Source organism: Aspergillus candidus (assembly GCF_002847045.1).
Source record: "Aspergillus candidus strain CBS 102.13 unplaced genomic scaffold BDW47scaffold_35, whole genome shotgun sequence".
Classification (NCBI taxonomy): Eukaryota; Fungi; Ascomycota; class Eurotiomycetes; order Eurotiales; family Aspergillaceae; genus Aspergillus; species Aspergillus candidus.
This window is the reverse complement of record NW_020194040.1, coordinates 138,980-161,684: the sequence shown is the minus strand read 5'-3', so window position 1 is coordinate 161,684 and position 22,705 is coordinate 138,980. Positions and strand designations below refer to the sequence as shown.

General features: G+C 55.2%; 7 protein-coding genes across 7 annotated transcripts; 3 read left to right on the top strand and 4 right to left on the bottom strand.

Annotated features, from left to right (window-relative positions):
* The first annotated feature begins 446 nt into the window (after nucleotides 1–446).
* Nucleotides 447–3,667, top strand: hsp88 (Hsp70 chaperone Hsp88). Its single transcript, XM_024813279.1, has 5 exons — nucleotides 447–796; nucleotides 891–922; nucleotides 1,016–2,453; nucleotides 2,528–2,836; nucleotides 2,897–3,667. The coding sequence occupies exons 1-5, from the start codon at nucleotides 722–724 to the stop codon at nucleotides 3,194–3,196; spliced, it is 2,154 nt and encodes a 717-aa protein (XP_024670470.1). The 5' UTR covers nucleotides 447–721; the 3' UTR covers nucleotides 3,197–3,667.
* Nucleotides 3,668–4,209: 542 nt separating this feature from the next.
* Nucleotides 4,210–5,481, top strand: BDW47DRAFT_132782 (putative zinc metalloproteinase; the record flags this gene model as incomplete). Its single annotated transcript, XM_024817658.1, has 1 exon — nucleotides 4,210–5,481. Exon 1 carries the CDS (start codon nucleotides 4,432–4,434, stop codon nucleotides 5,479–5,481), a length of 1,050 nt encoding a protein of 349 aa, XP_024670469.1. The 5' UTR covers nucleotides 4,210–4,431.
* A 118-nt stretch (nucleotides 5,482–5,599) lies between these two features.
* Nucleotides 5,600–7,308, bottom strand: kat1 (putative 3-ketoacyl-CoA ketothiolase (Kat1)). The gene is made up of 3 exons (XM_024813278.1): nucleotides 6,988–7,308; nucleotides 6,751–6,931; nucleotides 5,600–6,674 (listed from the first exon to the last, which is right to left on the bottom strand). The coding sequence occupies exons 1-3, from the start codon at nucleotides 7,056–7,058 to the stop codon at nucleotides 5,670–5,672; spliced, it is 1,257 nt and encodes a 418-aa protein (XP_024670468.1). The 5' UTR covers nucleotides 7,059–7,308; the 3' UTR covers nucleotides 5,600–5,669.
* A 440-nt stretch (nucleotides 7,309–7,748) lies between these two features.
* BDW47DRAFT_108633 (uncharacterized protein) lies at nucleotides 7,749–9,119 on the bottom strand. The gene is made up of 2 exons (XM_024813277.1): nucleotides 9,077–9,119; nucleotides 7,749–8,844 (listed from the first exon to the last, which is right to left on the bottom strand). Exons 1-2 carry the CDS (start codon nucleotides 9,096–9,098, stop codon nucleotides 7,895–7,897), a joined length of 972 nt encoding a protein of 323 aa, XP_024670467.1. The 5' UTR covers nucleotides 9,099–9,119; the 3' UTR covers nucleotides 7,749–7,894.
* Nucleotides 9,120–9,300: 181 nt separating this feature from the next.
* BDW47DRAFT_108632 (DASH complex subunit ASK1) lies at nucleotides 9,301–10,920 on the top strand. Its single transcript, XM_024813276.1, has 4 exons — nucleotides 9,301–9,448; nucleotides 9,511–9,617; nucleotides 9,682–10,642; nucleotides 10,720–10,920. Exons 1-4 carry the CDS (start codon nucleotides 9,358–9,360, stop codon nucleotides 10,854–10,856), a joined length of 1,296 nt encoding a protein of 431 aa, XP_024670466.1. The 5' UTR covers nucleotides 9,301–9,357; the 3' UTR covers nucleotides 10,857–10,920.
* Nucleotides 10,921–11,286: 366 nt separating this feature from the next.
* On the bottom strand, nucleotides 11,287–15,864 carry BDW47DRAFT_108631 (putative Rho GTPase activator Rga). The gene is made up of 7 exons (XM_024813275.1): nucleotides 15,356–15,864; nucleotides 15,257–15,287; nucleotides 14,637–15,182; nucleotides 13,565–14,538; nucleotides 12,496–13,471; nucleotides 12,340–12,435; nucleotides 11,287–12,285 (listed from the first exon to the last, which is right to left on the bottom strand). Exons 1-7 carry the CDS (start codon nucleotides 15,431–15,433, stop codon nucleotides 11,786–11,788), a joined length of 3,201 nt encoding a protein of 1,066 aa, XP_024670465.1. The 5' UTR covers nucleotides 15,434–15,864; the 3' UTR covers nucleotides 11,287–11,785.
* Nucleotides 15,865–17,065: 1,201 nt separating this feature from the next.
* BDW47DRAFT_127231 (ABC transporter ATP-binding protein) lies at nucleotides 17,066–21,245 on the bottom strand (the record flags this gene model as incomplete). The annotated part of the gene is made up of 2 exons (XM_024816682.1): nucleotides 17,066–21,091; nucleotides 21,171–21,245. The coding sequence occupies 2 exons, from the start codon at nucleotides 21,243–21,245 to the stop codon at nucleotides 17,066–17,068; spliced, it is 4,101 nt and encodes a 1,366-aa protein (XP_024670464.1).
* Between the last annotated feature and the right edge of the window lie 1,460 nt (nucleotides 21,246–22,705).

Sequence of the window (22,705 nt, the reverse complement as noted above, 5' to 3'; positions counted from 1 at the left end):
TGGACGGCCAAAAGATTCTGCCACCGCTTCGGGACCACAGGATGTCCACTAGTAGTTTGTCTTGTCTAATGAAGTGACTAGGTAAGCTGGGCATTAGCTAATAGCAAGAATTAATTACGTGGTTTGTGCCCATTCTAGAAAAATAAAACTCTGATCATTACTACCCAATGGGTTAACATTATTAATATTATTCTATCGATAAGCCACTTGGGTTTGCCCCGCCAAGGCGGTGAACCGCGGGTTCTGCAGGGGTGGGCGCAGGCGGTGAAGGGCGGAAAGGATCCAGCAGGAGCTAGAAGGTTCGACGGATATGATCACTCTGGCCTCTATAGTCATTTTGAACGGGCTCAGGGTGTTTTGGGAGGTATATAGATTATATATGGTGTATGGAATATCTTCATATCTTTGATCTAGTTTATATTTTATAAATTTCACGAGACCAAATAGTGTGGACGAAAGTACAGTCAAGTTCGTGTGATTGATACTGACGAGCCAGGACAGCCCACGTCGGCACTAGCCACATCTGCAATCCGTCATCGCCTTTCCCTCCCCCCCCCAAATGGTGGCGGCGCTCTGGAAAATCTCCCCTCCTGCTTTCTCGCTCTTTTCCGCCTCTGGATTCTCCCACTCTCTTCCATATCACATTTATTCCACTTTTCTCCCCCCCGTCTCTCCCCCTCCTCTCACCTTACCCACGTTACCATCCATTTTTCTCTAGACAATGAGTGTCGTCGGCATTGATTTCGGTGCGCAGAGCACCAAGATTGGTGTTGCCCGTAATAAGGGTATTGATATTGTGCGTATATCTTATGCCCTTATCCAAGCTTGACTCTCTACCCGTTCCACCTCGTCACTGCCTGGACTTTGCTAACGTCGCATGTGTGATTTAGATCACAAATGAAGTTTCCAACAGATCTACCCCGTAAGTTAATTTGTTCTGTCTTCTTCCTGTCCGTTTTCTTTGGGGAAGTTTTAGGTGGGGTGATAAACTAGATAACTGACTTGATCCGTTTAGCACGTTGGTTGGGTTCAACGCCAGAAGCAGAGCCATCGGTGAGGCAGCCAAGACGCAAGAGACTTCCAACTTGAAGAACACCGTCGGCAACCTGAAGCGCTTGATCGGCCGTTCCTTCAGCGACCCCGATGTCCAGCTCGAGCAGGAGTACAACACTTGTCGCCTCTGTGACGTGAACGGCCAAGCAGGTGCCGAGGTTAACTACCTGGGAAAGAAGGAGACCTTCAATGCCACTCAGCTCGTGGCCATGTACCTGACCAAGATCAGGGACATCACCTCCAAGGAACTGAGACTCCCGGTATCCGATGTCACAATTAGCGTTCCCGCCTGGTTCACAGATGTTCAGCGTCGGGCGATGATCGACGCCGGTGAGATTGCCGGCTTGAAGGTCCTGAGACTGGTCAACGACACTACCGCCACTGCTCTTGGCTACGGTATCACCAAGGTCGACTTGCCCGGCCCCGAGGAGAAACCCCGCCGAGTGATGTTCGTCGACATCGGACACAGCGACTACACCGCCTCCATCGTCGAGTTCCGCAAGGGCGAGCTCAACGTGAAGAGCACGGCCTACGACCGTCACTTCGGTGGCCGTAACTTCGACCGCGCTCTGACGGAGCACTTTGCCAACGAGTTTAAGACCCAGTTCAAGATCGATGTCCGTACGAACCCCAAGGCTTGGGCTCGTACCCTGGCCGCCGCGGAGAAGATGAAGAAGGTTCTCTCCGCCAACCCCGCCGCCCCGATGAGCATCGAGTCGCTCATGGACGATGTCGATGTCCGTGCCATTGTGAAGCGTGAGGAGCTGGAGGTCATGGTTCAGCCCCTGCTGGAGCGCGTCACGGTCCCCATCGAGCAGGCCCTTGCCGAGGCCAAGCTGAAGCCCGAAGATATCGATTTCGTCGAGATGGTTGGTGGCTGCACCCGTGTGCCTTCCATCAAGGATGCCATCACCAAGTTCTTTGGTGGCAAGACTCTGTCCTTCACCCTCAACCAGGATGAGGCCATCGCTCGTGGCGCCGCCTTCAGCTGCGCCATCCTGTCCCCCGTCTTCCGTGTGCGCGACTTCGCCGTGCACGACATCGTGAACTACCCCATCGAGTTCACCTGGGAGCAGTCCGCCGATATCCCGGATGAGGACACCAGCCTGACCGTCTTCAACCGTGGCAATGTCATGCCCTCCACCAAGATCCTCACCTTCTACCGCAAGCAGCCCTTCGATCTGGAGGCTCGCTACGCCAAGCCCGAGATGCTCCCCGGCAAGATCAACCCCTGGATTGGCCGCTTCTCCGTCAAGGGCGTCAAGGCTGATGCCAACGACGACTTCATGATCTGCAAGCTCAAGGCTCGCCTGAACCTGCACGGTATCCTGAACCTCGAGTCCGGCTACTACGTTGAGGATGTTGAGGTTGAGGAGCCCGTCCCCGAGGAGAACGGTGATGTACGTTCTGATCTTTCCTTCTTCGCCCCCTTGCGTTCCCCAAACAGTCAAGTCACGTGCTAACATGCAACCAGGCCATGGACACCGACAACGCCAACGGCGAGCAGCCCAAGAAGACCCGCAAGGTCAAGAAGCAGGTCCGCAAGGGCGATCTGCCCATCTCTTCCGGCACCTCCTCCGCTGAGGAAGTCGTGAAGAACGACCTGGCCGAGAAGGAGAACAAGATGTACATGGATGACAAGCTCATCGCCGAGACCGACGAGAAGAAGAACGAGCTCGAGTCGTATATCTACGAGCTCCGTGACAAGATCGACTCTGTCTATGGAGACTTTGCCAGTGAGGAAGAGAAGGATAAGCTGCGGGCGAAGCTGACCGACACCGAGGTATGATTCTCTCCCAACCCTACAAACCCACCAGGCACCCGATACTGACTTGCCATGCAGGATTGGTTATATGAAGAGGGTGAAGACACCACCAAGTCCATCTACGTCGCCAAGATGGACGACATCCGCTTCATCGTGGGCCCCATCGTCCAGCGTTACCGCGAGAAGGCCGAGGCCGAGGCCGCGGCCATCCAGAAGGTCAAGGACGAAGAGGCCGCCAAGAAGCGCGCCGAGGAAGACGCCAAGCGCAAGGCCGAAGAGGAGGCTAAGAAGGCTGCGGATGCCGCCAACAAGTCCGATGACAAGACCGACGCGGAGATGAAAGATGCTTCGGAGGGCCAGGCCGAAGAGAAGCAGTAGAAAGTGTCGCCTATAGAAGAACCGCCCGCCCTATATCAGTGAGGCCGAGGTTCACAAAATCCTGATGACTATGGCCACGAACAAACAAATCAATTATTGACACCAAAAATCGTCATTATTTTTTTACTTCAATCTTCTTTTTCTTTTTTTCTTTCCCTTTGTTTTATATTCTTTTTTACCTCTCGACTTTTACCGCGAGATTGGCCAGCTGGTGTAGAATGACTTTGGCGATCCTTTACGTGACGACTGCCTCTCGGGCCCGATGCAAAAGCAATTGACAAACGAAAACAAAACGATTTGAACTGGAGCGAAATCCCGTGGGGTTTATTAGATGATGACGGTGTTGGGATGGAATGGAAAAGTGAAGACCTAGATCGAGCATTGTGCATAGACCAAGGAAAAGGAGACATATTTACTGAGGTTCATTACGAATAATAGGATTCTGATTGATTGTGCTACTATGTTATTCTGCTATGCTGTTCTGAGATTGTAGATCGCCTGAATCTAGGATTAGAGCAAGGTAATAAATAGAGCAAAAAGAAAGTAAAGAGTGTTGTTTTCGAGGCTTGTCGAACTGGGCTGGGTATACGTTTCGCCCCACACCATGTTGTCCATACTTTGTGATATCCCAAGTGACTGCTAACAAAAAAGGAGCAGACATGAATCAAGGTTGATGGTGGATACATACTCAATTCTAGACTATTACTCCGTAGTAACTATCCGTGGAATCTACTAAACAGAAGACAAGACCCAGCCATCTCACCAAGCCCCCTAATAAACAACCCACCAAAGACAAGGCTAAAACCAAGCCAAAAATACACCCAAGTGGGGGAGCTCCCCCGACAGACGAGGGTCCCCCCGGCCGCCGACGGGAAATCGTCTATTTTAGCCTGCGATGATCCCACCACCAAGCTCGATAGATCTTCAGGAACGCGGCGTTGATTATCTGACACCCCGGTGGTGTTCCGGTCACGTGGCGGATGGGCTGTGGCGGGCTTATCGTCGTTATCTCCGGATGACAAAGCGGGGATTAATGATGGAATGTCATCGAAGGAGTGGATTGTTGCCTCCGGGTTGAGTTTACTATTATATCTACGGCTGCATAGCGTTCGCGTTCTTCATTGTACATATGTACTAATTTTTCTACATGATTTAAATCATAACCACTCCAACTCTCCAGATACAAATACAGCCAGAAATCCGCGACTGAAAAAAAAGACAGAAGGAGGAACAAGATGGACCTCACAATCCACCACAGCGGCACCCCGCACAAGCTACACCTGCCAGACCCAACCACAGCAACCCTCCAAGACCTAGCATCACAAATCGCATCCACCCTGCACATCCCCCCCGAGAACCAAAAGCTCCTGATCGCCCCAAAACCAGGAATGCAGAAGCCCCCCTTCGCAGCAACCCCGCTCCACACGCTCATCCCCATCCCGCTCGACTCCCCCCGCCTCAAAATCACCCTCTTCGGCACTCCCAGCGAAGCGATCTCCGCCCTACACGCCCAAGGCGAATCAACCCGGCGACAAGCAGAAGCACGCGCGCAGGCACTCGCCTCGCAGCGACAGCGCCAAGCCAAAGCCACGCCCACCACCTCCCGCAGCGGCGGAATCCACACCCTCTCCGGCGGCAGCGACAGCAAAAACTACACCTTCCACACCCTCACCCCGCTCCCGTACCTGCCCAACCCAACCCGGTCCCTGCACTTCCTCACCCGCCTCCGCGACGACCCGGGCATCCGCGCCGCCATGGCAAAGCACCAGTTCTCCGTGCCGCTGCTCACGGAGATGGACCCCGCGCTGCACACAACGAGCGACTCGCGCACGCTCGGCCTGAACCGCAACAAGGGGCAGGCGATTGAGTTGCGTCTTAGGACGGATGCGTACGACGGGTATCGCGATTACAGGACGATTCGGAAGACGCTGTGCCATGAGCTGGCGCACTGTGTGCATAGTGAGCATGATCGGGCGTTTTGGGATCTGACGGCGCGCATTGAGAGGGAGGTGGAGGGGGCGGATTGGACGAGTGGGGGGCGGAGGGTGGATGAGGGGGAGTTTTATAATCCCGGGGAGTGGGAGGGGTTTCAGGGAGGTGGCGGGGTGGTTGATGAGAGGGGGTGGAGCGGGGGGGAGTACCTGTTGGGGGGTGGTAGGAGTGGGAGGGTTGGTGGTGAGGTTGTGGAGGGGAGGAGGGAGATGTTGGCTAGGGCGGCGGAGGAGAGGATGAGGAGGGAGAAGAGGAGGGATGAGGATGGGGAAGGGGAGGATGGGAGGGCTTGATTTAGGGAGATTGATTTGTAGATTATGAGATACGATTAACGTGACTTCATTGAGATACACATATCTACTATATGCCATCTACCGACATTTATCTTTGTCATTGTACAATTGTAAGTCAAAAGGATGAATCCAAGGAGATAAGATCAATGCCAAAACATTATCAATCATCTCATCCAAGACAAGCACAATCAAATCTGCTCGTTCACAAACAATCCAGCCATACCCTGCCCAGTCCCAATACACATGCTAGTCACCAAAACCTTCTTATTAGCACGACGCGCCTCGCTCAGCGCAGTACAGATCTGGCGCGCGCCCGTCGCTCCCAGCGGGTGGCCGAGGGCGATAGCGCCACCACGGGGGTTCACCTTGGCGTGGTCCAGGCCCAGGTTGTTAACGCAGTAGACAGCCATGGACGCAAAGGCCTCGTTGATCTCGTAGAGGTCGATTTCGTCCTTGTTGAGGTTGAACTTGGTGAGCAGCTTGGGAATCGCCGCCGTGGGGCCGATCCCCATGATGCGGGGCGGCACGCCGGCGACTGTGGCGCCGCAGAATTTGGCCAGGATGGGCTGGTTCAGTTCGATGGCCTTGGAGCGGCGCATGAGCAGGAGCGCGGCGCCGCCGTCGGTCACCTGGCTGGAGTTACCGCCGGTGCTGCGGTTGCCGAACTGGGGAAAAGCGGGGCGGATTTTCGCGAGCGACTCCGCGGTGGTGCCGTAGCGGACGCCCTCGTCCCTGGAGACAGTGATAGTCTTCACCTCGCCGGTCTTGGGGTCCTTGACCTTGGTAGTGACGGGGAGGATCTCGTCGTCGAACCATCCGGCCTTCTGGGCGGCTTCGGCGCGCCGGAACGACTCCGCGGCGTACTTGTCCTGCGATTCGCGCGAGATGTTGAAGTCCGAACCGACGTTCTCGGAAGTCTGGCCCATCGGCTGCATGCAGTCGGCGGCTTCCTGGTTCTTGAGGACCTCTTCGTTGAAAGGGCGGCCAATACGGTCTCCGTTGGAGGACATGGACTCCGCGCCCACGGCGACTCCGATGTCGATCGCTCCGAGCTGGATCTGGCTCGCGATATCTTGCACGGCCTTCAGACCGGACGAGCAGAAGCGGTTCACGGAGGAGCCGCCGGCGGTGTGGGGGATACCGGCTGCAAGGGAGGCGGCGCGGACGAGGTAGGCGGCTTTGCCGTCTCCGACCTGTGTACCATTGTGTCAGGTTGTGTTGGGTTGATGATTCAGGGGAACTGGGAGGAGAAGGGGGAGAAGAACGTACATTGCCGAGACAGACATCTTCGATCAGAGCGGGATCGATCTTCGACTTGGCGATCAGCTCCTTCAGCAAGACGTAGACGATGTAATCCAGTTCGGTGTCCTTGAAGCTACCCTTAAAGGCCTTGGCCAGGGGAGTACGCATCGCAAAGGTGATGACAATGTCATCGGGGTTTTTCTGGGTGCTTCTGGCTATCAGAACTCGGTCTAATTGATACAACAGTAGCTCGGGTGTACTCACATCGCATTGATACCGCTTCCACCACCAGGCTTGAGGTGGCTCAGGATGGAGCTCAAACGATCGGCGGCCATCTTGTTCAGTATGTGGGTATGGAAGCTGATCCAAGTCAATATGTGTGGATAGTAGGACTAGAAGGGTGGTGTTGCGAGGGAGAGCTGGGAGGTGGTCTGAGAATGCGGGGAAACTCCAATAATTGGGGTTGCAGCCGGGTTACGTACGGAGTTGGAGACGGGGTTGTGGATGTAGGGGATTGTAGGAAGAGAGGAAGAAGAGCACCTACATGGGGTTGAAATAGTTAAATGGAGAGGACAGGGAAGAGTGATCAAAAGGAAGAAAGAAAAGCGGAGAGACATTCAGAGTGAATGGGATTAGTAGGTCATCGCAGCCGAGTGACAGCCGAGGCACATCCAGTTCCAGTGTTATCCGACGGTTGTAGTTACTATATATCTGGTATTCACTTGCCAGGATATAGTGTCTTACATTGATTCTTGATTGAATATTCAAGTAATAGTATTGATGGCCTGGTTTTTTTCTTCTATATCTGGACTCAATGAAGAACAGCAGTCTTTAATAAGAGTGGATGGTTCACCGGACGTCTAGTACTATTCCTCTCCTTACTATATGTAGAGTGGTAATTTCTTCTTTGTGACTATCAGTAAATCTAAACAATCTTCTGCTTCATAGCGTCCCTACAGCAAATTACCGGGAAAAGAGGAAAGGGCAAAAAAGAAAGAAAACCAAATTAAAAGAAAAAAAAAAAAAAAAAGATCAAACACCGTCAACTCCTCACACACCTTAATCGGAATCCTGATCCTTCCGTGGCGGTTCCAAATAGCGCCGATCGTCTTTCCTAGCCCGCGGAAATTCCCAATGTCTATGCGTAGCGTTCTCTGCTGGTGACTTACAGCTATTGTTGATGGGGGATATCGTCTTGGCTAATCACACTTCCAATCTCCGACCAGCTGGCCGGGGTAGCAATGCCGCCCGTCGAGCGTCCCAGATCGCTGATTGTGCCGTCGGATGTCATATCGTCAATCGCAGATTCGTAGATCTGGCTGAAGCTTCCCGTAGTGGATGGCGTAGCCGGGCGATCGTCGCGTCTGAAGGCGGCGGGGTCCATTTCCGACAGGTCTGAGAAGGGGGACCGCAACCCCCGCTCAGTGTCGTTGGCGGAAGTCTCATGGTGCGGGTAAATCATCGGAGAAAAATCGACCGTGTGACTAGATGGAGAACCGGGTTGGCTGTGAGTCTGCAGGCCTTTTGCGTATAGATCCGGCTCGGGCCCGTCGGAGGTAGGGGTGTACTCGACCGGCGAACTACGGAAGTTCTGGGGCGAAGGAATATCCAAGTGTAATCCATCTTGACCAGGGACAGTTTCGACAGGCTTGCTTGACTCTGCTCCTTCCACCGGGATCAGCGTGTCTTTCGGCCTGCCTACTCCGCGCTGCGTGATAGACTGCGACCCTGCTGGTTCCACGGCGGTCGAGTTCGCTAGAGAAGAGCTATCCATCGCTGGGCCTCCTTCATGAAGTAAACGGCCATCGTCATCGACCAGGGCATCAAACGACCCGGGACCTGCGCGTTCTTTCCGGGTCCGATGCTCAAGCAAGGATCGTCGGCGCTCCAGGTCCTCCCGGGCCATCCGTCTCCTCTCTTCAGCAGCCGTGCCAACTTCCTCGGTCATCGATATGTCCTGTCGAGCGGGAGAGGTGGCATTTCGCGGCTGGATTTCGTCGCCGAGATTATGCAAGGCAACCGCAATTTTACGGCGTGAGTTGTCGACCCATTGTCGGAACTGAGGGGATTCGTAAACCGCAATACCCGCGGCGACGAGGGCTGAAACAGTAATGACGAGGCCTGCATTTACCGTTAGCATGTTTTGCGTCGTTTTATCCTCGATCTTGATTTCTTTGTGTTGGACCTTGCACTGCGTGTGAGCTGGGGCCCTTGCGGTAGTGGAAAGCATATCGTCATATCAACGACTGATAAGCACACCGCCCCGCTGAGCTTGAGGAATGCACCTAGGGCACCTACGAGGTTGCATTCGATGGGAGAGGAGATACAACATAAGGAACTGCACTGAACCCACCTTTTGCAACCGGTGAGGGCATCTCGATGGTTGCGTCTCTGACAAAAAATGTAGTTTGCTGATGATCTTTGATAGCAGGCGGAAGATCCGATGTCATCGGCGACAAGGCGGCTTCGTTTCCCCGCCCTGCCACGTGACCGCGTCCAGCCCACGGAACCAGAATAGTGCCCGCGTTTTTCCTCGCGTCACCACCGATTAGAGAGTCTTGTATACTTGCTTTGTGGGTTGTCCTGGGATTTCTTACGGGACTCTACCTGAGTATCAAGAAAATCGGACTCGCCATGTCTCGCCCCTCATCCATCTCACAGCGTCCTCTGACGCTCACGGAGGAATTGGAGAAACTGGAACAATCAATCACACTGACGCTTCAAGGTAAACAATGGACTCACAGTGTTCTAACCCAATTGTCTATACTAATTGTACCTGGGATATAGAAATCGATCACAATTTTAGCCAGGCCCATCGCATCGTCACGACGAGCATTCTACCAGTCGTCGAACAATATGCCGAGAGTTCGAGAGATGTCTGGGAGGGCGCCAAAGTTTGTCACAACATACATTGAAGAAGAGAAGAGACCGCGCAAAAACTAATACTATTATCGCCAGTTCTGGAAACAATTCTTCGAAGCCAGTGCCAACGTCTCCCTATCCGGCTACGAAGAGCGCCCCAACGAAGACGACTCGATGCGCGACCAGACCGTCACAGAAGACGACGAATCGGCCAACGTGACCCAGACAACCGAGCACACATCCTACGAGGGGGCCTCGTCGGAACAACTAGACGCTCACCACCGCGGAGACGACCTGGATCTGACAGCACTCAGCCTGTCATCGCACAGCACCCCCCGCCACCCCCAACAGGAGAGACTATCCCACGACAACGACACAACGGTCACCTCGTCGATCGCGCGCCCCTCTCCCTACGAAACACTGAAGCACGAAGTCGACGACTTCGACTCGCCACTCCCGCCCTCGCGCCAATACGGCGCAGAAGAAGAATACGACCTCGACCACGACGACCTCCCCACCACCCCCGGGAGGGGCCCACCGCGGTACGGCGGCCCCTCCGACACGCCCACGATGTCCTCCTCGCCCTTCGTGCCGCCCGTCTCGCACGACGCCCACAAGTCCTCTGACCCCGTCATGCACCGCCTCCAGGACAAGACCTACCGCGTGCAGGCCACGCCCATCGGGAAGTCCTACGGCAACAGGCCCAAGTTCACCGTCACCCCGAAACAAACAACATCATCATCATCCCGCTTCAACTTCGACTCCCCGCTCTCCAGCCCCGAGCTCGAAGCCCCACAGCTCAACGCAGAGATCTTCTCCCCCGTTAAAGGCGACCCCGAGACCCCGAACATCAGCCGCAAGCGTCGTCCCAGCGGGCCTCGCTCGCGCACCACCCCCAAACCGGGTATCAGCGTCTTGACCCCAGCCAAGGGCAAGAAACCCGTCTGGGACAGCGACGATGATTTCGACGACGATGATATGGACTTTGTGGGTGGACCGAGTCCGCCCAAGACGATGCAGTTCCATATTCCGCAGAGCCGATTGATGAAGACACCTGGTTTGTCCCCCTCACCTCACCCTACGATCCTCCCCAACAATCAAACACCACTGACATGAATAATAAAAAAAAAACAGCCAAAGAAGCCTCCAAACGGATCGTCGAAGACCTCCTCTTCACAGCCGGCGCAAACGACACCACAGATGACCTCCCCGAGGACCACAGTCCGAGCGTGATCCGACGGGCGGAGCGACTGGAGGATGAGACTTTCTAATCCATATGCCGGGTCTAGGCAATCCTTCTCATTCATCAATATCCCAATGTCGACCTTTATCTACTCTATCCTATAGAGGTCACGCTGACAATGGGATCGAAATGTAAATATCAAACACTTGTCTATGTATATCAATTTTCCTATCGTTTCATATACCCCACCCCAGATCGATCGAGCATCACGTCGGGTGAGACAGTAGCAGAATAGTACTCACTGTACTTAGTATAGGTAAGACCATCTAGTTTGGACGTCAGATTCCTACCTAGAATAGATAAACAGGCACAGAGTCGACGAACTTAACAATCTGCCTACAATACCAACTTACTGCCTGCCTGCCTACCTGACCTTACCTTACTTCACCATTAAAACATCACCCTACTCCAAAACCAAACCTATTGACAGAACTAAGTAAATAAAATAAAACTATCTTCGAACCTGCGGCATCAAACGGAAGCATGCACACACACACACACACACACAAGGGTATATCGAGCGGGAGGCGCTAATCTGTCGAGGAAGACGGATTCAAATACGGATGGAGAGAGAGAAGCCGAAGGGTAGAGCAGAGAAGAAGTAATAATGATAATGAAACTGAGGCAGCCACGCCAGAGAGTATGGTATGTATGGTATGTACAAAACGTAGTGTAGTGTGTAGAGTGTCTGTCTGTCGGGGTATTCTAACGCTGAACGAGGGGGAGGTGGGTAGTAGTAGTAGTAATAATAATAATAACAGGAGGCAGCGCGGCATTCAAAGTGAAAGAGAAAAAAAAAAAAAAGAAAGAAACCGTCCAGGGCCGAGAACGAGACAAACAACAGCGGGAAAGAATAACAAAACACCCAAAAAGTCAATTGACTTAAACCCTTCAGTTTTTGAACGACCGGGTCCGTTCCACGATGTTAATAACGAGTCGAGTTGAGTAATCAGATGACTACCCCTGCAACCCCATAAATACCTCCTGGCAGTTATCCACCAAGAACTTGAGGACTTCGTTCTTCTTCTGCACGTCTGTCATCTCACGGGCCAGGCTCTGCGGCCGCATGATGGTTGGGGCAAAGACCACGGCGATGTTCTGGCTGCTCATCAGGTTCTCCTTCTCGCGCTCGACGACCCGCTTCAGGTGGAATACTAAGAACTCTAGTACGTCTTGGTGCACGCGGGGCAGTTCGCGGAGACAGTTCTGCAGGCTCTCGATGCGAGCTGCGGTTGATTGGATCTCGCCCGTTTCGATGACCATGTCGTAGACTTCGTAGGTGATGAGTGGGGTGGGGAGTTTGCGGAAGTATTGCTTGAGTGCCGATGTCACGGCGTGAATATCCAGGTCGGGGTCTGAGATGTCGTAATCCTGTGGGGACTGCTCGAAGCCTTCCCGGATGGTTTGGATGGCGGACGCGGCTCCAGATTTGCGATAAATACCCTCCATGTCCATACCTGTGGTTCTCCATTAGTCTGCTGCGTGGATGAGACGGGGGCCGAAAGACGTACCTCGAAGTTCAACTTCTTGGATGCAGCGAGTGATGATAGCAGGGATAATGCTCTTCTCATACTCCATCCGCTGTTCCAGATCGGTGCCAAACAGCGCTACAAAGCAATCGTTAGCTACCACACCGTGATCACAAGGTAATTTGCCATGATCCTTACTTGCAGGTCCATTTTCAGCAACGACCGGAACGGTGTCAGACTGAGGCATCCGACCACCTTGTTGCTTGTTCCGTTGGTTTCCAAAAAATCCGAATCCTTGGCGGCTAGGGTCCTGCGTCTGGGAGCGAGGCAGACCAGGCCCGCCTTCCACCGCATTCTCGCTCGACATGAAGGCGCCCTTGATACCCTTGGTGACACCCTTGGCGACGTTCTGGCCGCCCTTCTTCCAGTTGAACTTGCGAGGCTGTCCCTTCCGGATGCTGACCACCTGCGGCCCTGGAAGGATGGTCGCGGGCTCCGCTTCTTCGGAGATGTTGGCTGTCGAAGCACCGTCGTTGGCGCTTCGCAGGGCGTCGATGGACGACAGCGATTTCTCCTTGCCGTGCGAGTAGATGCCAAGCCCGTTGGCACCGCCTTTGCCTTCGGTGGGTGTGGCCTTGTAGAGTTCCTGGATCTGATGGACGAGCTGGTTGTTCAGTTCGGCCAATTGAGCGTTCTTGGACGACAGCTGCTCGAACTCCTGAAAGCTCTTGTCCTTCATCCGGTTGAGATTCGCCAGTTCCTCCGCGGTGTCGTTCCGGCTCTGCACGAGCTCTTCGATCTGCGGCGTGAAAGAGTCCTTCAGCTGCTGGATCGATTCCACGAACTCCCGGAGAACGTGGTTGGTCAGCTTCCCCAGGTCCAGGTGACCGCTGCCACCGCGCTTTTCGGCTTCCAGATGGTCGGTCAGGACCGACAGCTCGCGCATGACGATCTCCTTCCGCGCATCCAGGACGACCATGGTCGACCGCTTCTCACTGAGCTCCGTGTTGACCTGCTTGACGTCCGCGGTGGCGTGCAGCACCGATTCCATCTCGGCGATCTTCAGCTCCCGCTCATGGACACGCTGGCGCTCCCTGCGCAACTCGCTCCGCAGCCAGGCGACTTCATCCGCAGCCGCGGCGTCAGGAGAGACGGCGGAAGGACTCGCGATGCCCTGGAAGGTTGTCCCGTTAGCTGGTGATCTGGGCGACTTGGAATATCGGGAAAGACGAGAGCCCCTGTCGCTGAAGCTTCGACCGTGACGCACCGAATTTGATACACGGCGCAAAAACGAGTCGCTCGTCTGCGCGGGATGGGGGTCGTCGGGACCCATCAGCCGAGCCATATCTTCATCCATCGACAGGTCGCCGCCTGCGCTATACCGCAACAACGGGGAACCCGTGCGGTCTACTTGCTGGATGGTGGTGATCGAGTTCGGGCGGGGTGGCCGGGATTGGTCCACGCCGACGTCGCCACGTGGAGTGCGTGATTCCCCGATCTTGGTCATGGTCTTGCTACGTTCGTGCCACGTCTCACCGGAATGGACCGACGGTGGCCGGGGGGAATGTCCGGCGGCGTCCCTCCGGGGGGCCTGATACAATTTGCTTTCCAGGGAATCGCCTCGCCGGGGGAGGTGCTGGCTGCTACTCGACGACAAGAAGGAGCGAGACGAATCCAGGGAGCCGCTCGTTTCATGGAGGCGACGGAGCTCATGCGACGGGCGCGTTGGGAAGGTCAGCGAGCTATCCGCCGCGGTCGATCGTTGCGAGCCGAGCGTGGACCCATCCTTCTGCAGGGTGCTAGACGATCTCGTACTCTCCGGACTCGGGGACGAGAAGGTGCTGGTTTCCCCCCGACCCGTCCGCAATTCGGACCGGGAGCTCCGAACCGACTCGGACTTGGTGCGGCTGGGGACCTGGGGGGCCTTGAACCCATCTGCCGGTGGAGCACGCGCCGTACCGTTGGCGGTCGCCGCCAGATCATCCTGGTTCCAACGGCCCGTGTCCGCCGCGGCACGGTCCCGCCCCTTCTCTTGGTAGGCAATGTGAGGGGATGTGTGGCCGGACGGAAGAGAACTGTGACCGTCACTGGCGTGGTCGTGGTCGCGCGACGGCCGTTGCTCTTCCGACGGGTCGAATGCGACAGGGATGAGCAATTCGCCGGCGCTGTCCGCTTCCGCCTCCCGGGGAAGCGTAGAGTGACGGTGGCTTCGGTAGGTACTCGAAGGAAGGATTAGATTGTCTAGAGAGAAAAAGAGGCACCGGCCCTGTTAGACTTCCGACCCTGTATGAGGGCGCGAAACCCGACTTCGGGGAAGAAGAAGAAGAAGACAAACGCACCTGGCTGTTCGGCCGCGGGTCGAGGGGCCGCAGCGCTCGGGGTCTTGCCCGCGTCCAGCGCAGGAGCGGCTCCTCGAGATGCGACCTCGGTCGTCGCATCCGCGTAGGAATCCGCGGCGAGGTCCTCGGCGACCCCGCGGGAGAGCGACGCGGCTTCTTGGGGGGGGAGAGAGGGAAGCGACTTGTCCAGCTTCACGCTCGACGAGGGTGGTTTTTTCGACGCGGTGGCGCCTCGGTTCCGTTTCCGACGACGCTGCATCAAGGACTCATGGCAGTCCATGCAGAAGATGCCCTGGGAGGTGCGGGCATAGCGCAGGTTTTCAATCTTTCGTTTGCAGTTGCGGCAGCGAAAACATTGGGAGCAGAAGGCTTGCTCGCCGGTCAAGATGGCCAGGTCCTCGATCTTGTTCCCGCACGAACTGCAGCTATAGGTACAGTTGCTGCAGATGAGAGAGCCATCTCCGAGAAGGAGCAGGTGCGCATCGGAGTCGAGAAGGGTGCCACAGGTGCTGCAGCAGAAGCATTCGATATGCCAACGATTACCCGCTGTAGGAAGAAGTAGCGGTCAGCGCCATGTTTTTTTTTTTTCTTTCAGTCCGGGTATTCCCTAAGCGACTCACCCAATTCAAAGGCCTTGCCCTCTTCGAGGATCTATGCACGTTCAAGCATGGGTTAGCATCTCGACCGGTCGATTCTCCAACGACGGGGTCCACGCTTACCTCGCCACAGCCCTTGCAAGGGAACGGGACGTCCTCCTGCTCCATTGGTGATTCCGGGTAGACAGCGGGGGATTCCATGATGAACGATAGTGCCGGGATTGAGCCAGCGATATGACTGCAATTCCGATCGCGACAGGGCTATCGTCCGAGTGTAAGGTGAAGGGGGGGAAGGAGGAGGGGAGAAGTAGGTGTAGGCGAAGAGCGCGCCCGCGATAGAGTTGCCAAGAACGCCGGTGGAAGTTGGAAAGGGGAGTCAACAATCAAGCCCCGCATCCGACCCGACACATCAGCACCGTCAGAGATATCGAGGGTTCAAATTAAAGGGGTGGTGAGAGCGAGGTCAAGGCAATCGACGGTAACGAGAGGAGAGTTGGCGCGTGGGAGCGCAATTTCCCCAGGGTCTGATTCACGGAACAAGGAGGACTTGGACTAATATGGACCATCAACTAACAGTCTGCGAACGGATCGACTAGGGTCTGGGGAGTAAAGTCTGATAGTAGGGGAAAGACAAGGATCGGAGGGGGAGGGGAACGTAGTTATTTTTTTTTTTGGAAATCAAAAAATAAAAAATAAAAATAAAAAAAGGAAGGAAATACAAGTACCCCAGATCGTAACGAGCAGGGGGGTTTGAGTGGGCGTTGCGGCGGGCGGAGGGGCTGGAACTTTGGGCGGTGTTGGGGACTTAACGTACCATGCAGAAAGAATAGGATAGGATAGTTGTCAGTCGGAGGAGTGAGAGATCTGAGACAGAGGATGTCAAGTCGAAAAGAGGAGAGGAGAGAGAAGGGAAAGACCGAGAAAGAGAAAGGTAAAGAGGAAGAGAGAGAGAGAGAGGGAGAGAAGGAAGAGGAAGAAAGTGAGGTGAAACACAGCCGACGGTGGGAGAGGTTTCAACGTTTCAGGTAAACTCGCGCTCGATTCGGGCGGGAATAACAATCTAACCTTTTCCCAGTAATTACCCTGGTTGAACTCAAACCAATCCAGCCCACTCAATCCATACGATTCAGTCAACAGGATAGATTAACAGGATGCTTTTGATCTAGATCTTTACTACAGATGATCGTATGGGATAGGTGCGAACGGGTATCGATTGCGCTGACCCATATAATAATAGAATCGACCGACTTCTATCCATGGAAACTCAACTCTCAGACCATCCAGAGTGGGGTTCCTGACTACCAACGAGATCGCATCATCCCAGGGGCTGTGGAGGGGAAAGGATCAGGTAGGGTTCAATCTGCTAATCTGGTTGAGTACGACGGATACGAGTCCAGATCGCGTCTGACAAGAGCTCAGACTCCAACGTCAGAATGCTAACTAGGTTCCAGGAACTACCGACTAGTACTGAGATAACGACAATCCTGATCGACAGACGGCTCCTGATCATCGCACTCGTCGGTTCGGAATACTAAATAAGCCCGGTCAGGAACATCGTTCTATGTTCAGCTCGATCTGGATTCAACAATCTTGATTCTATATACAGACAAGAGTACCCTGTGTATGTACTGACTGGTATGTCCAACATCACGGTAGTAAGTAACCCTCTATTTCCCCCAACGCCAGCAGATGTATAGGTATAATTAAAGGACCATCTCATATGTGCAGATGCACATGAGTCGCCAATATGTATGAAAACAATGCAAAAATGCCTCCCCTTTCCTCTTCTTTCTTTTTGTGAGCCAGTCATATCCCAAAAACGGATGAGTGACTTTACGTCTCCAGCGACTGGTGGATCACGCTCGTCCGATACGTTTCACTCCGCTGGATCAACTCGTGGTGCGTGCCCTGCTCCACGCACCGGCCCTCCTCGATCAGGTAGATCTGGTCCGCGCGGTGGATGGTGTTCAGCCGGTGCGCGATCGCAATGATCGTGGTCCGGCCGGCGAGCGTCGCCAGCGCTTCCTGGATGCGCTTCTCGGACTCAACGTCCAGCGCGCTCGTCGATTCATCCAGCAGGAGCATGCGCGGCTTGCGCACCAGCGCGCGCGCGATCGACAGCCGCTGCCGCTGTCCACCCGAAAACTGCTTTCCGTCGTGGCTGCACATGGTCTCGTACCCCTGGGGCAGCGCCATGATCACGTCGTGGATGTTCGCCATCTGGCAGGCCTCCTCGATCTCCGCCTGCGAGGGCTCGTGTCCGGGACAGGCGCCCAGCCCGATGTTGAACGCCACCGACCCCTCGAAGAGCACATTCTCCTGCGGCACAAGCGCGATGTCGTCGCGGAATTCGGTACCAAACTGGCGAGTGATGTCCACCCCGTCGATGATAACCGACCCCGCATTGGGTCGGTAGAACCGTTCTAGCATCGAAAAGGTGGTCGATTTGCCCGATCCACTCGGTCCGACCAGCGCGCAGAACTGGCCCGGCTGGATGGTGAGACTGAGCCCCTTCAAGATAGGCTGTTCCGGTCGCGAGGGATAGGTGAAATGCACCCCGCGCAGCTCGGCGCCAATGGCCGTGTCGGAAGTCCGCTTGTGCGCGGGGGTCGAGTTCTCCGCGTCCTGCGCCTGCGCGGCCGCTTTCTCCTCCAGCAGGGTGCCGGCAGGCTGGAAGCTGCGCGAGGAACCCGGGCTCAGCTCATCCTCCGCAGAGCGGGTAGTGAGCAAGTTGACGATATTCGTCGAGGCGACGCGTGCTTTCGAGATATCGGGCGCGAGCGCAAACATCTGCCCGCAGGACTGGGTGCTGAACAGCAGAGCCGGCAAGACGATGAAGAACTGCGTCTGCGAGTAGCGCTGCTCCGCGATTTGGCGCGAACCCCACCAGTAGGCGAGCGCGTAGACCAAGTTGCTGATGCTGAACGCCAACGCCAGCCAGACGTTCCCGGACACAATGGCCTTCATGGTCTCGCGGTAGGGCTTCTGCAGCGCGCGACCGAACACCTCGTACGACTGCTTCTCCAGGGAGAAGGCGGACACGGCGCGGATGTTGTCCACGGCTTCCACCGTGATGGCTGTCGCCTTGGCGAAGGCTTTTTGATGCCTTTCGGCGAACTTGGCCTGGACGCGCAGCTTCATCATACCCGCGACGAGCAGGACCGGGATGGTCGGGAACAAAACGATGGTAATCCTCCACGCGACGGCGAAGGAGACCACCAAGCCGGCCACCAGGTTCACGGCTGTAGCGAGGAGCAACCCGATCGTCGACCCGGTAATACCGCTCAGCGCGGAGGCATCGCCGGTGATGTGGGTGATCAGGGTTCCGGGGTTGCGATCGTCCTCGCTATGCCACTGCTGGGTTTGGCCCAGTAGAGATCGCAGCGACAGGACGCGAATCCGATACAGAATCTTGTCAGCGGCCCAGCCAAAAGCCGCGCCGCCGATCACGTTCGCGAAGAATTCCACCAAAGCGAGGACAAAAAACAGCAGTCCGTACAGGTTTCCGTCGCTGCTGATCTCTTCCGGAGTGTGGCACGGGCTCAGACTACCAACGGTATGACCAAACACAACAGCCTCAGCCGAGTAACTTCCACCGATGATGCAAGACATGCCCAGACCCAAAAAGATCACAGCCAGATTGGGCCGCACGAGCGAGAACGTGTATTTGGTTGAAAACCACCCGGACCGCTTTTGCTTCTTGTTCTGATCGCCGTCCTTGGTCCCCGGCGGCGAGTCTCCCCCCACCACCGTGTCCTCCGTAAAATCGGACCCGCTCACCCCGACCAACGCTTCCTTCTCGTCTGCGGGCCCAGTCGTCCTCGCGGTCAGCGTTCTGTCATCGCGGATCAAATCCTCAGGGATGGCCGCATCCTCCACGCTCAACTTGCCCAGATTCTGCAGGCGCACCATCTCAGCATACACGCCTCCCCGCGCGACCAGTTCCGCATGCGATCCCTCCTCGGAGACCTGGCCGCTCTTGACGACCACAATCTTATGCGCATCCTTGGCAGTCGCGAGACGGTGCGCAATGGAGACAGTCGTTACGCGCTCAGACACCTTAGCCAAAGCAGCCTGGATAAGCTGCTCGCTAGTCGAATCCAGCGCAGCGGTCGCCTCGTCGAGGATGAGCAGACACGGCTCCCGAACCAGCGCACGCGCAAGGGCAATCCGCTGCTTCTGACCACCGCTCATCTGGTTCCCGGCGGTGCCAACACTAGTCGACAGGCCATGCGGCAGACTCTCGATGAAGTTCAGAGCATTAGCGCTGGAAGCCGCCTGTCGGACGAGCTCGACGACCTCAGAGACGCAGGCATCGTGTTCCGCGAGCGCGTCGCGCTCCGACGCACCGGCCCTGACCTTCTCGGCCATTTCTGACAGACTCGAGTCCAGGATACAAGGGGCCAATCGCCGGTGTCGTTCCACCGAGGACGAAACGAGCCCGTACGCAATGTTCTCCAAGATAGACCGATCGAGCAGCGACGGCTCCTGCTGGACGAACCCGATGTTGCCCCGCAGGTAACCCACGTTGAGGTCCTTGAAGTTCTTGTCGCCAATCATGACATCGCCGGAATCAGGGTCGTAGAACCGCTCCAAAAGGGCAACCACCGTCGACTTTCCGCCGCCCGAGGGCCCGACAATAGCGGTGTGTTTCTTCGGCGGGATGACGCAACTCAGCCCCTTCAGGACGGGGGCGTCCGGACGCGCGGGGTACGTGAAGTGGACATCCCGGAGCGTAATCTCCTCTTCTCCGAAGATGGCCGATTTGTCTCCGTCGTCTGCGGTGCCGTCGATTTGAGACGGGCGCTCGATCACCTTGAGCAGTCGTTCCGAGGCACCGGCCGCCTGCGCGAACACGTGGATGAACGGAGCCACCTGACTCAGAATGAACGAGGCGTCGATGAGCACGAAGATCACGGTGTAGACGGCACCGACAGAGACACCGTTGTTGTCGTTGGCCACCGAGTCTGAAATCATCTGCGAGCCCTCCCAGAACGCCAAGGCGTTCGCCGAGTAGGCGACGAAGTAGAGGAAACCGAGCTGCGTGGAATGCGTGCAGGCTTTCTTAACGGCCGCTACACGGGATTCGGAGAGATACTGGGCGAAGCGGGCCTCGAGGCGGTCGTTGGCGTTGAAGGCCTGGACGAGCGACAGGTGCGACAAGCTGGACGTCGCAATGGAGGTCGCCGCGCCGATCTTGTCGGAAAGGATCCCTGCGTACTTTTTAATGTAGTGGCCTCCGACTAACGACATGATCATGAAACACGGCACCACCGACACCAGCATTCCCGCGATCTGAGGGACTTTGATGAACGCCACGACATAGGAGGCCACGAAGTATGAGATGGTCGTGATGACCAGGCCGACCTTCTCGGACGTTCCGGACTGGATCACCTCGACGTCGCTGACCAGACGGGAGTACACGTCGCCGGCGGGAAGCGATTCAATGAAATTGGCTTCCTGGCGGATAATGCTCTCGAAATACCGTCTGCGGTAGCGGCGCGCGAGCCGCTCGCTCACGGTACACCAGCACGACATGTGGATGTAGATGAAGCAGAAGTTGGCGATTGTGATGTAGATCACGTAAAGCACCTTGGTGCGCACGCTGGACTCGAGCTCAGCGGAATTGCCCCCGGAGCTCTGCGACGAGCAGGTCGTCGAATTCATGTCGTTGACGAGGTCGCCAAACACGATACCCAGTAACGGGAAGGGAATACCGCCGGCGATTGCGAAGACCACGCCCAGGATGATGAGGATGACGTCCTTCTTGGTGTAGTCCAGCGAGAAGAGGAGTCTGATATAGCCGAAGAAATTTCCAACGTCGGCTTTCGTCGGTTTGTAGCGCTGTAGCTTCTGCATCTACACTCGGGATGCGATTAGCTTCTTACCTAGATGTGTCTGCAGACATCTTCCGGGACCGGTACGAGGAACAACGTACAATTGAAGGCTTCTGGACATCACCGACAGCATTGGGACCCGGCTGCCCTTCGTCCGCCGCTTCTTTTTGTGACATGATGTCTATCGCGGCGCGACAGTATAGCTCCCGAAGGATACGGTCTCAACAGCGGGGTATATCGCCGCCCCCCCCAAATCATACAACCCCGCAACCCCGTCGAATGCTTGACGATGGTCTTCAACGGAAGGTACAATTTGTTGGCAACTCGTTTGCCGAGAGGACTCAGGAGCTTTCCTGGTCTTGTCCGAATAAGGTGAGAGAGGGGAGAGTATAACGTTGGGATCAATGGCAATTAACAATTGCACATGCAAGATCTCCCAGGGAGTTAGCAAGGTACAGTCGACGAGCGAAACAGCTCACTCAAACAGGCAACCTCCAGAAGCATGCCCGCTAGAAAAGACAACCTTGAATTGAATGGGTTATTGTGGGATGAGACTCGGCAAGTCGAGTGTAGAAAAAAATCAAAAATCAAGAATCAAAAGAAAGACAAAAGACCAGAAGACGGAGAGAAAGGGAGAAAGATCAGACCAGAAAAAGAGACGAAAAGGTACTGGGGATGTACAAAGGCCCATGACACATCGCTATATCCACCCACGCACTAAAGGGGAGAGAGAGGGGGAAGAAATTTGGAACCATCACAACGGCTCCGGTTACGGCCCAGGGCTAAGAAAGCTGCAGTGAACATCCATCCACACCATGGGGGGCTACCGGGGCATCAATGGCACGGGAATCCAGAGAGGGTCCCCTCGAGAGCAAAAAAAAAAGCGGAGAACGCCGAATGAAACCAAGCCAGAATGGAGAGTAGGAACATCCACTTGGCAGGGGAGCAAGAGGGGCGGCCGGATGGATTGTTAGTGTGGACATCTGATAATGCTCTCGGCGGATTCATCATATTAGACTTGTGAAGATAATCTCTTGGGCAGGCCATCTTTTCTCCCTCGTTCTTTCTTTTCTTTTTTTCTTTTTGGTGCTGGTCTTCATTTTGTTGGCGGTTGAATGCCCCACTCCCAAGCACTTATTCGTGGATGTGGACGAGCAGACCCAGTGGAACCCGTCGCTTTTGTGTCCAGTACCTGATAACCGAGGCCACGCTACTGCACTCTACTTCCTATCTGATCGTGCTGTTTTTTTTTTTTCCTCCGAGGGTTTTGATTTCTGAGATAAATGTCCGACGCCTTGCATGGTAAATGCAACTTGGTTGTTATGTATCAGAATAGGAATCAAGAGCAGTCTAGATCACAATTCTATGTCCCAAAGTAGGACGATGGGGTGAAAAGAAAAACAAGAAGAAAAGAAAAATCAGACTGCCAAGAACAATGACGACGAGTCTCGGCAAGATGGTCGGAGGTTCCTCATCTGATAACTCTGCCCGGAATCCCTCTCGGCCAATCACTCTTCCGTTCTCAGTCCACCACGGACTCGGAGTACCTGGGTACACAGAAGGAAAGAGAAGAAACAAACAATGAAACAAGGATATCAACAGGATAGAGAATAACAAGAAGAAAAAGAGGAAAACT